The sequence below is a fragment of the Chiloscyllium punctatum genome, chromosome 11 (genome assembly GCF_047496795.1).
Source record: "Chiloscyllium punctatum isolate Juve2018m chromosome 11, sChiPun1.3, whole genome shotgun sequence".
NCBI lineage: Eukaryota > Metazoa > Chordata > Chondrichthyes > Orectolobiformes > Hemiscylliidae > Chiloscyllium > Chiloscyllium punctatum.
The window spans coordinates 50,284,994-50,298,744 of NC_092749.1; the positions used below are offsets into that span (position 1 = coordinate 50,284,994).

General features: G+C 39.4%; 1 protein-coding gene across 1 annotated transcript in view; it reads left to right on the forward strand.

The window, feature by feature from the left end:
* The window catches only part of ush2a (Usher syndrome 2A (autosomal recessive, mild)), a 929,735-nt gene that overhangs the window by 320,179 nt on the left and 595,805 nt on the right, over positions 1–13,751 (forward strand). Inside the window, 3 exon segments of the mRNA XM_072580162.1 lie at positions 7,814–7,903; positions 8,928–8,996; positions 8,999–9,109. Of these exon segments, the coding sequence (XP_072436263.1) occupies positions 7,814–7,903; positions 8,928–8,996; positions 8,999–9,109 (270 nt within the window).

Genomic DNA, 13,751 nt, shown 5'->3' on the forward strand with positions numbered 1-13,751 from the left:
AAAGGATTTTGAGAGGCCTTTTGTTTATATGTAAACAGATGAGACTTCAGGCCAAAGTGGTCATGCTTTAGATGTGACCTGTATAAAGGAAAGGGGAGTGGTCAGCTCTCTAGCTGAGCTGGGCTGAGCACTTTTAGTTCAGGCTTGAACTGGGAAGTTCAACAGGGAGCTGTGTGGAATCTTTCTCTCTTTTCTGCCCTTCAACTTCAACCTGTAAGCATGTGTTCCATTTATACTGGGTTTTAAAGGCAGTTTGCTTATTGGGACTGTTGTATGTATTCAGAACAGCATAATTAAGTCTAGTTGGATAGTGGGGTTCTGTAGGGGTTCTTTATTCTGTTCTTTGTGTTTCATTGTGTACTTTTGTGAATAAATTTTTTGTCTGTTTTAAAATCTAGTAGTCAACCTAGCTATCTTATTCCGGGTAATTCACTGTACACTTACTGAAACAAATTGCAAAGTTAGGTCTAGGGCTGCCTGCTTAAAGATATTTTGAGTGGTCTAGCTGAGTCGATAACAGATTGGGAGCTCTTTGTGGGATTTTAAACAGCGAGTGGTATTTATTTCAGGTCTTTATTTCAGGTGTTGGTTTGGTTGGGTAGACAAAGCTTGGGATAGAAATGGCTCTTTCAGTCGCCAAACGATTTCTGGAAGTGGATGTGATGACTTTGGAGGTTTTGCAAAAAGTCAATAAGACCAAACTGCAGGAATTAGCAGACTAGCGGGGATTAGAACTGCCTCCTTCTGTGAGGAAAGGAGAGATAAATACAGCAATAGCTCAGCGTTTAAACCTGCTGGCGAAACCATCAGAATCTATAGGGTTGGCAAGAATTCAATTGCAAATGAAGCAGCTTGAGTTAGAGGTGAGAGGTAAGGAAAGGGCAGCAGAAATAAAATAATTTGAGTTACGATTAAAAGCAAAAGAGAGGGAAAAAGAGAGCAGAGAAAGAAAAAGAGAGTGATTTTTAACTCCAAAAACTGAGACTTGAAAAGGAAAGTCAGCATAAAAAGCTGGAGATAAAGGCTGAGGATAAGCTCAGTGAGGAAGTAATGCGAACTCATGTGGAAGAGCAGAGAGTTAAAACAGCAAGGTTAGCAGCTGAAGGTGGTTATTTGCTGGTCCATAAAACATGGTTTGGCTTTCACTGTCAATTTCAGTCCATGAGGGATAGAAATAAGGGCAAAGAGAAATCCTCATGTGGAAAGGGAAAGGTAGATCTCAGTGAAGATCAGAAGGATAACTTATCACAGGGTAAAAAAGAAACCTTTGAGGGGTACAAAGAAGTTAAAAGGTTCAAGTGTTTTCATTGTAAAAAAGTGGACCATACAAAATCAGTGTTGGTGGGCAAGGAGAAAGCCAGATGTAGGAAAGCAAAAAAATCCTGGAAGTTTTGTTGGACTCGTAACAAAAGGCACAAGGAAAGTTAGACAACTGCCTCAGAGTATACAAGATGATCATCGGTTGATTAAGGAGGAAGTGCCAGATCTGCTTAAAAAATATACACGCAAGGGTAAAGTTTATTCAAATAGGCCAGGAGTAATAGGTAAGGAGGTTACAATATTAAAGGACACAGGATCCTCTCAGTCCGTAATGCTGAAGGGTGAGGAGACATGTACTCCTGAGCGACTATTGCCAGAGAAGGTACTGGTAACAGGAATTCATGGTGAGACAAAAAGTGTTCTGTTATGTAAAGTGAGGCTAGAAAGTCCAGAGAAGAGTGGAAAATTTGTGGTAAGAGTATTAGACAAACTCTCAGCTCCAGGAATACAATTCATCCTTGCAAATGATATAGCTGATTCACCAGTAGGTGAAAAGCCAGTGGAGATGCAGGCAACTGAAGACCTGGAGATGTTTTTCCATCAATTTTCCCTGATTGTGTGATCACAAGATCGCAGAGGGACAAGTTGAAGCAGAGGAGATCAAAGGGCACAGACAAGGAAGCTGATATAGTGTTATCCCAAACTTTCTTTGATCAGATAAGTGGATCAGAGAAGAGCAAATAGGTAAACATGCAAGTATCTTTAGCTTTGCTAAGCTGATTGAATTAAAGCAGAAAGCCTAGGAGTTTAAACAGTTATATCAAAAGGCATTTAGAAAGAAAGAAAGTGAATGCATTCCTATGTGTTATTACTTAATGAGGAAATGGAGACCATCACACATTCAAGCAGATGAGAAATGGGCAGAGATTCATCAAACTGTTTTGCAAGTAGGTTATAGAAAGGAGGTACTGCATGAGGCATATGAGCTGCCACTTGGAGGTCATTTAAGGGTGAGGAAAACACAAGCTGTAGTTGAATTTTGCAAGACATGTATTTACCTTTGAACCCTTTCCAAAGCTTCCACATCCTTCCTATAATGTGGTGACCAGAACACATGATTTACCTTTAATACCTATTCTAGCATTTGAGGAACCTTTCACAAGAGTCTTGATTGATTGCATAGGACCCCTACTTCAAACAAAAAGTGGGAATAAGTATTTATTAACAATAATGGATGTGTCGACTAGATTTCTATCGGCAATTCCATTATGCAGCATCAAGGCTAAAAGAGTTGTAGAAGAATTACTTAATATTTTTACTAGATACAGACTACCAACAGATATTCAGTCAGATCAAGGATCCAACTTTACATCCAAACTATTCAAGGAGGTTATGGATAACTTGGAAATGAAGCAGTTCAAATCTACTCCGTACCACCCAGAATCGCAGGGACCGCTAGAGAGATGGCATCAAAAACTAAAGACAATGTTGAGGGCTTATGGTCAGGATTACCCAGATGATTGGGATAAGGGAACCCCGTTTTTACTTTTTGTGATCAGAGATGCATCAAAAGAATTGGCCAAATTCAGTCCATTTGAATTAATTTTGGGGGATGAAGTAAGAGGACTGTTAAAATTGATTGAGGAGAAATTAATAAGTCAGGATTCAGAGACCACTCATTTGGACTATGTGTCAAATTTTAGAGAACAATTAAATAGAGCTGGAGAGTTGATTGGACAGCATTTAACAGTATCACATCATACAATGAAACAAGAAGTGGATAAGAAATTACAAATTCGCAGTGTTGCAATTTAGGATAAGGTATTGGTGTTACTTTTGGTAACAGGTGAACCTTTAAAAGCAAGGTTTAGTGAACCTTATCAAATTAAGAAGAAATTGAGTGAGGTGAACTACTTAATAAGACCTCCAGACAGGAAGAAATCTCACAGAGTGTGTCATGTGAATATGCTCAAAAGGTATTTTGAAAGGGAAGGAAAGCAAAAGGAGAAGGTGTTAATGATTACATCACAGAAGGAAGAACCAAGTTCAGAGGATTCTGAATTGGACATTGCTCAAATCAAATTGGACAATGAGGAAGTTGTCAAAAATTGGGATAAATTATTGAGTTACCTTCCACAAGAAAATCAAGATGGTGATTTTTTAGTTACTCTTGGAAGGGACATTTACAGCATTTATCGGACTTGTTTGATCAACTTCGGAAGGCAGGCTTGGGGTAAACCTAGTTAAAAGTGAATTTGCCAAAGCCCAAGTCACTTTCCTGGGTCATGTCATTGGACATGGATAAGTGGCCCCACGGGATGCGAAAACGAAAGTAATTGGGGAATTTCCCACACTGTCAACAAAGAAAGCAGTACTACAGTTCCCGGGGATTGAGTGGATTTTACTGAAAGTTTGTGCCAAACTTTAGCAGCGTGGCTGCTCCACTCACCGAATTATTAAAAAAGGGCAAGAAGTTTCAGTGGACAGTGGACTGTCAGAAGGTATTTGACAGTCTAAAAAGTATGTTAATCACTACCCCAGTGTTAGCCGCACTGGATTACATGAAGCCCTTCAAGGTGGCTATCGATGCCAGTGTTGTGGGTGTCGGTGCAGTGCTCCTGCAGGAGGATGATGAAGGAATAGAAAGACCCATCGGGTATTTTTCCAGGAAGTTGAACGTTCATCAACAGAAATATTCAACGGTGGAGAAAGAGACTTTAAACTTGATGTTGGCATTAGAACATTACAGTGTTTAAATTACCAGCAATGCATCTAAGACTTCTGTACAAAAGCAAAGTTAAGTCCATAGTACAACTTGATCATCAATATCCCTGCAGGTTGCTCTATTATGTGTGGGACATACATAAGATCAAATTCAGTTCAGTTAAAATCTGATACTGGTAACGTGGTGGAAAGATGTTGTCAAACGGAGTGCAATTTCCAACATAAAGACAAGTCACTTGAGTTACCAGTTGTACAGCAAGATATGTCAACAAATCAATGTTAATGGGAATAGACTGATTTCAAAAGCCAAATGTAGACTTAAAGCATGGTTCCTAAACTGAGAAGACTAAGAAACTTGATCGGTTACTGACAAGATGTCGCAATATTTTCAAGGACAGCAATAAAGGTATATTGGTATGGAACTGCACCTCTGACTGAGGTCTGGTGCAAAGCCAGACAAATTTTCTTATCCTGTCAAAACCTGCGTTCGAGAAACTGAAGAGGCTAGAAAAAAATGTTGTGCTAGTGAAAACTGAAACCAGCTCAATATGATTAAGAGAGCTATTGGTGTCACATGGTAATAGACATATGAGTTTACTCATACATCGATGAGCCTATTGGTTAGGCATTTTCCAAAAGTCTTTAAAACTACATTGAGAGAAATTTTGCATGGAGTGCTGCATAGCTTATGTAATCAGGAAGATGTATTGATTAAGACTACAGCAGAGAGAGATAATCTTCAAGTGTTGATGAAGTGCAAAAACGACTCAGTGATCACAATGTAAAGTCAAAAATAAGCTAGTTTGCTTGAGTGCAAACTGCGACAGTACACTTTTGCAGGTAAATCATTGAAAGGAGCTACAACTTATGAGAGGCTTTAGTTAGTGCCCAAAGACAAATAATGTGCCTGAGTTTCAGTCTTTTCCAGGCATAGTACAATATTTCTCTTGATTTTCACCTGAGCTTGCAACACTGTAAGCTCCACTATATGGGCACAATAGAAATGGGGAGATTATTCAAGGACCAGCTACTGTGGGTCCTTGATAAGTATGTACCGGTCAGGCAGGGAGGAAGTTGTTGAGTGTGGGATCTGTGGTTTACTAAGGATGTTGAATGTCTTGTGAAGCAGAAGAAGAAGGCTTGTGTTAGGATGAGATGTGATGGCTCAGTTAGGGTGCTTGAGAGTTACAAGTTAGCCAGGAAAGACCTAATGAGAGAGCTAAGAAGAGCCAGGAGGGGACAAGAGAAGTTGTTGACAGATAGGATCAAGGAAAATCCTAAGGCTTTCTATAGGTATATCAGGAAGAAAAGAATGACTAGAGTAAGGTTAGGGCCAATCAAGTGGTTGATGTTGTGTATATGGATTGCAGTAAGGCATTTTATAAGATTCCCCACGATAGGCTATTGCACAAAATATGGAGGCATGGGATTGAGGGTGATTTAACGGTTTGGATCAGAAATTGGCTAGCTGAAAGAAGAAAGAGGGTGGTGGTTGATGGGAAATGTTCATCCTGGAGTTTAGTTACTAGTGGTATACCACAGGGATCTGTTTTGAGGCCACTGCTGTTTGTCATTTTTATAAGTGACCTGGATGAGGGCATTTAAGGATGGGTTAGTAAATTTGTGGATGATACTAAGGTCAGTAGAGTTGTGGATAGTGAGGAAGGATATTGTAGATTACAGAGAGACATAGATAAACTGCAGAGCTGGGCTGAGAGGTGACAAATGGAGTTTAATGTGGAAAAGTTTGAGGTGATTCACTTTGGAAGGAGTAACAGGAATGCAGTAAACTCGACTAATGGTAAGATTCTTGGTAGTGTAGATGAGCAGAGAGATCTCGGTGTCCAGGTACATAGATCCTTGAAAGTTGCCAAACAGGTTGATAGGATTGTTTAGAGAGCATACAGTGTGTTAGCTTTTATTGGTAGAGGTATTGAGTTTTGGAACCATAAGATCATGCTGCAGCTGCACAAACTCTGGTGCGGCCACATTTGGAGTATTGTGTACAGTTCTGGTCACCACATTATAGGAAGGATGTGGAAGCTTTGGAAAGGGCTCAGAGGAGATTTACCAGAGTGTTACCTGGTATGGAGGGTAGGTCTTATGAGGAAAGGCTGAGGGAATTGAAGTTCCTTTCGTTCGAGAGAAGAAGGTTGAGAGGTGACTTAATTGAGAAATATAAGATAATCAGAGGGTACGATAGGTTGGACAGTGAGAGCATTTTTCCTCAAATGATAATGGCTAGCACAAGGGGACATAATTTTAAATTGAGGGATGACAGATATAGGACAAATGTCAGAGGTAGTTTCTTTACTCAGAGTAGTAGGGGCATGGATTTCAGTAAGGCATTTGATAAGGTTCCCCATGGTAGGCTATTGCACAAAGTATGGAGGCATGGAATTGAGGGTGATTTAATGGTTTGGATCAGAAATTGGCTAGCTGAAAGAAGAAAGACGGTGGTGGTTGATGGGAAATGTTCATCCTGGAGTTTGGTTACTAGTGGTATACCACAGGGATCTGCCTGCAACAGTAGTAGACTCACCAACTTTAAGGGCATTTAAATGGTCATTGGTTAGGCATATGGATGAGAATGGAATAGTGTAGTTTAGATGGGCTTCAGATTGGTTCCACAGGTCAGTATAACATCGAGGGTTGAAGTTTTTGTACTGTGCTGTAGTGTTCTATGTTCTATATAAATTGTTGAACAAAGACCTGAAATATGAATAGTCAAAAGCATAACAAGGTGTTTATGACACATATAAGGAAAGATTTACCAGTGGTACATTACTCATTCATTACAAGCGGAAGTTACCTTGTGATAGTTGGAACCATAGTGGTAGAGCAGTGATCAATCATGTCATTAATGATGGTCAAGAGAAGACCATGGAGAATTTACATCTCAATGTATAAATGCAAATATACACAGGAAGAAAATGAAGTACTTGTGATCAGCTTTAGAATCAAAGTATTTCACCAGTTTCTGTTGAGTAGAAACTTTGTGCTAGTACAGATCATAAACCTGTAATTGCTATTCTGGGAGAAAGTGTACAATCTCAACAATGGCATCATCAAGAATGCAGTGGTGTGCTGTGCTCACATTGTGCATCTCTAACTTTGAAGATCATAGTTCAAAGAAAGAATTCCATTGTTGTAGCACTGTTTGGAAGCACTGTCATATACCTTTCATGCAGACTCAGAGTAAGTAATCTCAGTCCCGTGACATCTCTGCAGGAGTTCCTCAGGGTACTGACCTAAGCTTTAGCTGTTTCATCAATGACCTTCCCTCCATCATAAGGTCAGAAGTGAGGATTGTTGCACAATTTTCACACCATTCTCAACTCCTCAGACACTGTAACAGTCCATGTTCAATTGCAGCATGACCTGAACAATATCCAGGCTTGGGCTGAAAAATGGTAAGTAACATTCACATGAACAAATGCCAGGTAATGACCATCTCCAATAAGAGACCATATAACCACTGCCCACTTTTCTGCGTTTTCCCCATAACCCTCTGATCAAGAATCTGTCTATCTCAGCCTTAAATTTACACAAGGACTGTGGCTCCACAGCTGTTTGTGGCAAGGAGTTTCAAAGAATCACAACTCTCTGAGAGAAGAAATTTTACCTCATCTCAATTTTAAATTGGTACCCTTTTATTCTGAGACTGTATGGTGGCCAGCCTGAATGCAATACTCCCGATGTGGCCCAACCAAAGTTCTGTACAGCTCCAAGATGACCTCTCCTCTCTTCTAATCTATGTCATGACTGATAAAGGCAAGTGTCCCCTATATCATCTTAATTGCTCTATTAAGTTTTTCTGCTTTTTCAGGGATCCCTGGACAAGCAGCCCAAAAGCTTTCTGAGCTTCCTACTGTCTTGCTCTTCATTGAATATACTCTTGTTTGTTCCTTCTTCCAAAGTAAATCACCTCACACTTGTCAAGATTAAATTCCATCTGCCACTGATTTTCCCATCTGACCAATCTGTTTATATCCGTCTGTAACCTAATACCTTCCTCCTCACTGTCAGCCACCTAGCCAATGAAGATGTTATCTTAACTTTGTGGACCCCATACAAGTTCCAGTCCTAGACTTGTTAGCTGTGAGATAATCCAGCCTCTGGCAAAGGAAAGCTAGTCCTCAGTCCATTTAAGTAGGAAAGGTAAGATGTAGGAAGGATATCCAACTAGACAAAAACCTGCCAAGTTCAAAAAAGTAATTGTTGATAGGAAGTAATCAATATCATTGTGGTAAACTTGTAGAATAGGAAATGCCATTAAAGAAACAACTTTGTGTGATGCTTTTCTTACTCTCCGTGCATCTCATAGCACCCCAATGCTATTCAATAGTTTGTCGATAACATAAAAGCCAGTTAGTACATAGCAAGATTCCATAAACAATAAGTAAGGAAAGTAAGCAGTTAATTTCCGATTGAAGGTTGCATATTGCCCAAGAACTAAGGATGATCCATGCTTTTCTTCAAATCACTAGGATTTTCACCCGTATCTGACAGGGCCAAATATGCAGGACCTTAGATATTTGTTACCTTGAAAGAGTGTCTCTGAGAATTTGGCACTTAAATTGTGAAGTGGCATTTGAAATCACAGCCTCTGATATGGAGATGAAGGTGATTCTTCCTCATTCCTTCTGTTTTCATAGGTTATGTGTTTTGCAAATTATTTTGGCAAGAAATATTTTTGTACTGTACTGGTTATAAAGACAAATAAAACATATTGCACGGAAATCCAAAATTACTAATTGAGTCATTGTTGTAGTCACACTTAGCAGCAACGAATACAATGTTTCATTTTCTGTGTTGAGCAGAAGATTTTTTTTACTAATGGGTCTAATATTTGGTTCACAGTATGAAGAGAGACTGAAGAGCTTTGGTTAAGATAAAAATCATGGATATATTTTCCCTGTTTATCATAATTTATTTCCAAGGTTTTGGTGAATGTATAGGAGACATTAAATTTGCAAATGACGTTGTTATAAACTTGGCGGCTGCATCCACTAATGTGTCATTGTCAATCTGGATGAATGCTTATCATCTGACAGGATTGGTAACTGCAAAGAAAATAACTTCATTGTTGTATACACCAGGAAGGAACATGTATATGATAACGGTTTGCATCCATTTGCACATATGAAGATATTTTACTGAACCTTTTTACACTAATTTTTCATACAGATTTTTCAGTACTAACTTCCAACATATAATATGTAACATGCTATTCTTATGAACAGAGTTATTGCAACAAATGATTAAGGCTTAACATCGGGTCTTTTGGAGCGAGGGCATGCAACATAAGAAGGTAAAACATAACTTTATAACCTTTTCATAATCTTGAAAAATCTATTTCAAAAGATTGGTGAGCAGTTAAGAAAAAAAAGTGCTTTCCCTTAAATGATTGTTTCAACAACTAAATAGTAAATATACACCATTAATTTGCAAGTCCAAAGATGTGCAGGAATAGGTGAATTTGCCAAGCTAAATTGCCCATGGTGTCCAGGAATGTGCAGGCTAGATGGATTAACTATGGAAAATGAGGGGTTACAGAGATAGGGTAGGAGGGAGCTGGAACCGATGCTTTTTGGCAGGTCAGTGTAGACTCTATGGACCGAATGGCCTGCTTCCACACTGCAGGGATTCTGTGATGATTCTATGAATCCTGAAATGATCAATCCTTTATTTTTAAACAAGGTGTTAACATATTTGTTCCAATTTTAGAAATTTCAGAAACAACTGAAAACTTGAGATTCATTGCTGGCAAAGTTACTATGGTTGGTTGTAGGTATTTAATAATATGTTTCAATAGGATAAAATTTCCCAAACATCCATTTGGCTATTTCTATTAGAAGCATTAGTGCTATCACTGAGCAAAGTTAGCAAACATATTTCTGAAACATAAGTAGCTACAGAATGTCTTTGAAATAGGTTGCTGGCTTGTGTGTTGGTTCTCTGCATGCCATCAAAGGAAAACTGGCTTCATTCTTGGTTAAGGTAAAGAGCACATTTTACAAGTTTAACAGTTAATGGAAGTACGGTCAATGTGATTTCCTGGACTGACTTTGAATGCTTAAGGAGGTTTGGGAGCAATTTTCCAGATTTTTATTCTTTTTTTACCTTTGTTTTTTTTTCTTTCTGTTTTCAGGGGATTAAATGAGAGTTTGAAAGTTTCTAAGCATCAATGCTTCAGGCAACATAAACGTGGAACAGGCTTGGTGGATCAGCTGATCTTTTCTCCGCTTGCTATTTGGTGTACATGTTTAAGAAAGAAAAATCAGAAGGGGGAGTGACTTGGTTAGGAAAATATGCTTTCACCTGGAGACAGGCTAAAACTCACTGCTTGAAAGGGTAGCAGAAACCTTTGACATCTTGAAAAGGATGTATATTTGCATTTGAAGTCCCATAATGCCAATGATACAAACCACATGCTGGATAGCGGGATGAGGTTGCATATTCAAGTTGTCAATGGGCACAGACACAGTGGGAAATGTGGCCATCATTTTCTGCCAGGAATGTTTCTACCTTTTTAAACACTCTAAATATCTGAAGAGGGATATGTCCAGGATAGTGACATAGGGAAATACTTTCTCAAAATAGTTAACATGAACTCAATGGGTTGAATAGTTGGCTTCCACGTTGCAACAAATCTACAATTTTTGTACATTTGTTTGAGTTGATTACAAACCTCAAACCTCTACTTACTGATTATACCAATGTTGGAATCCGCATTCATATATACTCAATTAGAATCTGTCTGGTCTAAAATCTGTGAACGTGCCACTTTTAGAAAACCTTAATGTCATGTTAAAGTAAGTAAGAATTGAGTTTGTATTGTGCCACTCACAATTTAAGTATGTCCCAAAATACTTTAAAATTCACAATTCACCAAGGTTTCTTCAAAAACACCTTCCAAACCCATAATGTCTACAATGTAAAAGGACAATGGATACTGATGCATGGGAGCACCGTCCGTGTGACGTATGATCCTGACCTGAATGTATATCACCCATTCCATCATCGCCATTTGGACAAGATCCTGAAATTCGCTATCATCATTCACCATGCGGACCACAGGGCAGATGTTTAATTTTGTGGGAGAAGTTAGAAATAGGAATCGTTGTTTAAAAATAAGTGTTTGTGCATTTCAGATGGAAATGAGAAGCTTTTTTTGCCCTCGCACAGTCATGAGCCTTTGGAACTCTCTTCATTAAAATGGTTGAAACAGGGTCTTTGAATATTTTCAGCCGGGTTAGATATATTATTGGTAAGCAAAGGAGTGAAAGGTAGTGGGGGTGTAGGTGGGAGAGTGGTGTAATCTGACTCAGCCAGGATATATTTAATGGTGGAGCAGGCTTGAGAGTCTTTGCAGCCTCATCCTGCTCCTGATTTGTATGTTCATATGTATATACAGTGGTTCAAAACGCAGCTCACCACCCCCTTCTCAAGGGCTTTTGGGAAGGGGTAGTAAGTGCTGATCTTGTTAGTGACAACAATATCCCAGAATTAAATTTAAAAGTTTGCAGACAGCAAAGTCCCACAAATTGTCATGAAGTAAATGACTAGAAGGTTTCTTTATGTGTAATATTGATTGGGAGGTGCATCAATGCTGGCCTATAATTCCCCCGCCTTTCTTCAAAAGGTAGTGTGGGATTTCTACATCCTTATAGTAGATAAGCATTAACATCTCATGTGAAAAATTGTCGTCTTTGATTGTGTTCCCTCAGTATCACAATGCCCATGCCAGCTTTTATTATGTTCTCATGTGTCACAATCAAGACTTAAAATGATAACCTTTTGATTTAAAGGCAAGTGCACTATGACTCAATGAAGGCCATTGGCCTGTAAATGAAATCTATGCCCCTATTTTTCCATCTTATATTCAGACAACATAATTGTTCTTACTTTGTGTGATTACAATGTTAGTAACTTTTCAGCATTATATTAAGCTTGTCAGCATTGTTAAAATGTAGTTTGGCTATGAATTGTGTATTTGCTCTGTTTTGAAGCTCAGAAAATGTGGAACTACTGACTTTCAATGATACCAGCCCCCAGAATTGGCTTAATTGATTTGTCAGCATTGATTATTTGCTAACATGATAAATCTGTGTCAGATTATGATGAACTGTCTGTGTTCTATCTATAGAGACAAAAAAAAAACTGCAGGTGCTGGAATCCAATGTAGATTCACAGGAGGAAACCGGAGCAAACCCACGCAGACACGGGGAGAACGTGCAAACTCCACACAGAGAGTCGCCTGAGGTGGGAATTGAACCCGGGTCTCAGGCGCTGTGAGGCAGCAGTGCTAACCACTGTGCCACCGTGCCGCCCACAAGTCCTTGACACCTTGACTTCTCCACCTCCTGATGCTGTCTGCCTTGCTGTGTTCTTCCAACCTCCTGCCTGTCTACCCTGTGGTCTATCTATACGCTTTTGTTTCAACAGGATCCCATACTCAAACTGGTACAAACTTGGTCTCACATAGTGTCTGCATTCTTCATCTCACCATGGTGCATTGAATGTAATTTGCAAACTCATTGTTATTAGAGCAAAATTGTCACAACCTGCAATTGTCTTTATGGCAATATAGTTTACACTATGAAAGAATATTGCATTGAGATGCAGCTGGACAAACTACTCAACGCTTTCAGGATTGCCGAAATTAACTTGTTTGCTTCCAAACTGATTAACAGACTATCTAACTAATCTCCTACCAAACTAAATACTGAGTAGTTTTTCCCTTTCAATCCAAACAATTACTTGGAACATCTCAAGATAGAAAGGACTCAGTTGCTCCTGATAACTGTTGAGGAGAAATTGTTAAATTATGGCAGAAAAATGTTGCTGAGAAGAAGTCTGTACCTTCACTGAATGAGAATTTGGGATAACTAGAACTTCTCTCACATAGATAAGATGACACTATTGGAGATGCCTCACCCAATTAAAATGCTATAGTACATGTAGTGGGGATCTGACAGCAACCTGAGGATGGTAGATAATGAAGCAGGTTTCAACGAACCCTCCCCAAAGCCACAGGACAGGGCAAGTTGACCACCCTTGTAACTGCTGCCAGCACAATAAAGTATAACTGTCTCTGAAGTAAACACAAAACCCTCCAAGGTTCTGGTCAGCAATGTCAGGCTGAGCCCTGCTGCTCAGTTTCTCAAATGACAGAAAGGCCCAGAGATCACTACAGAATCCTAGAATATATGCAACGAAAAGCTCATAAGATATAGGAGCAGAATGTGGCTATCCAGCCTATCGAACCTGCTCTGTATTTGATTATTGCTGATATGTTTCTCACCCCCATTATCCTGCCTTCTCCCCAATACCCTCGATCCCTTTACCATTCAAGGAATCTATCTATCTCTATCTTAAATACAGTCAATAACTTGGCTTCCATAGCTCTCTGTATCAATGAGTTCCACAGAATAACCAGTCTCTCGCCAAAAGAATTCCCTCCTCATCTCAGTTCTCAAGAGTAGTCCCCTCACTCTGATGCTGCATCTTCAGATCCTAGTCTCTCCTACTAGTGAAGACATCTTCTCTACATCTACCCTTGGCTTCTCGTGCTCTGTACGTTTCAATCAGATACTACCACCCGCCACCCTACCCCCCCTACCCCACCCCATCCTTCTCAACTCCATCAAGGACAGACCCAGAGACCTCAGCTATTCCTCAGAAGGCAAGTCCTTTATCCCCATGATCATTCTTCTAAAAAGCCAGCATTACCCCAGAAATACACCTAATAAAGGAATCCA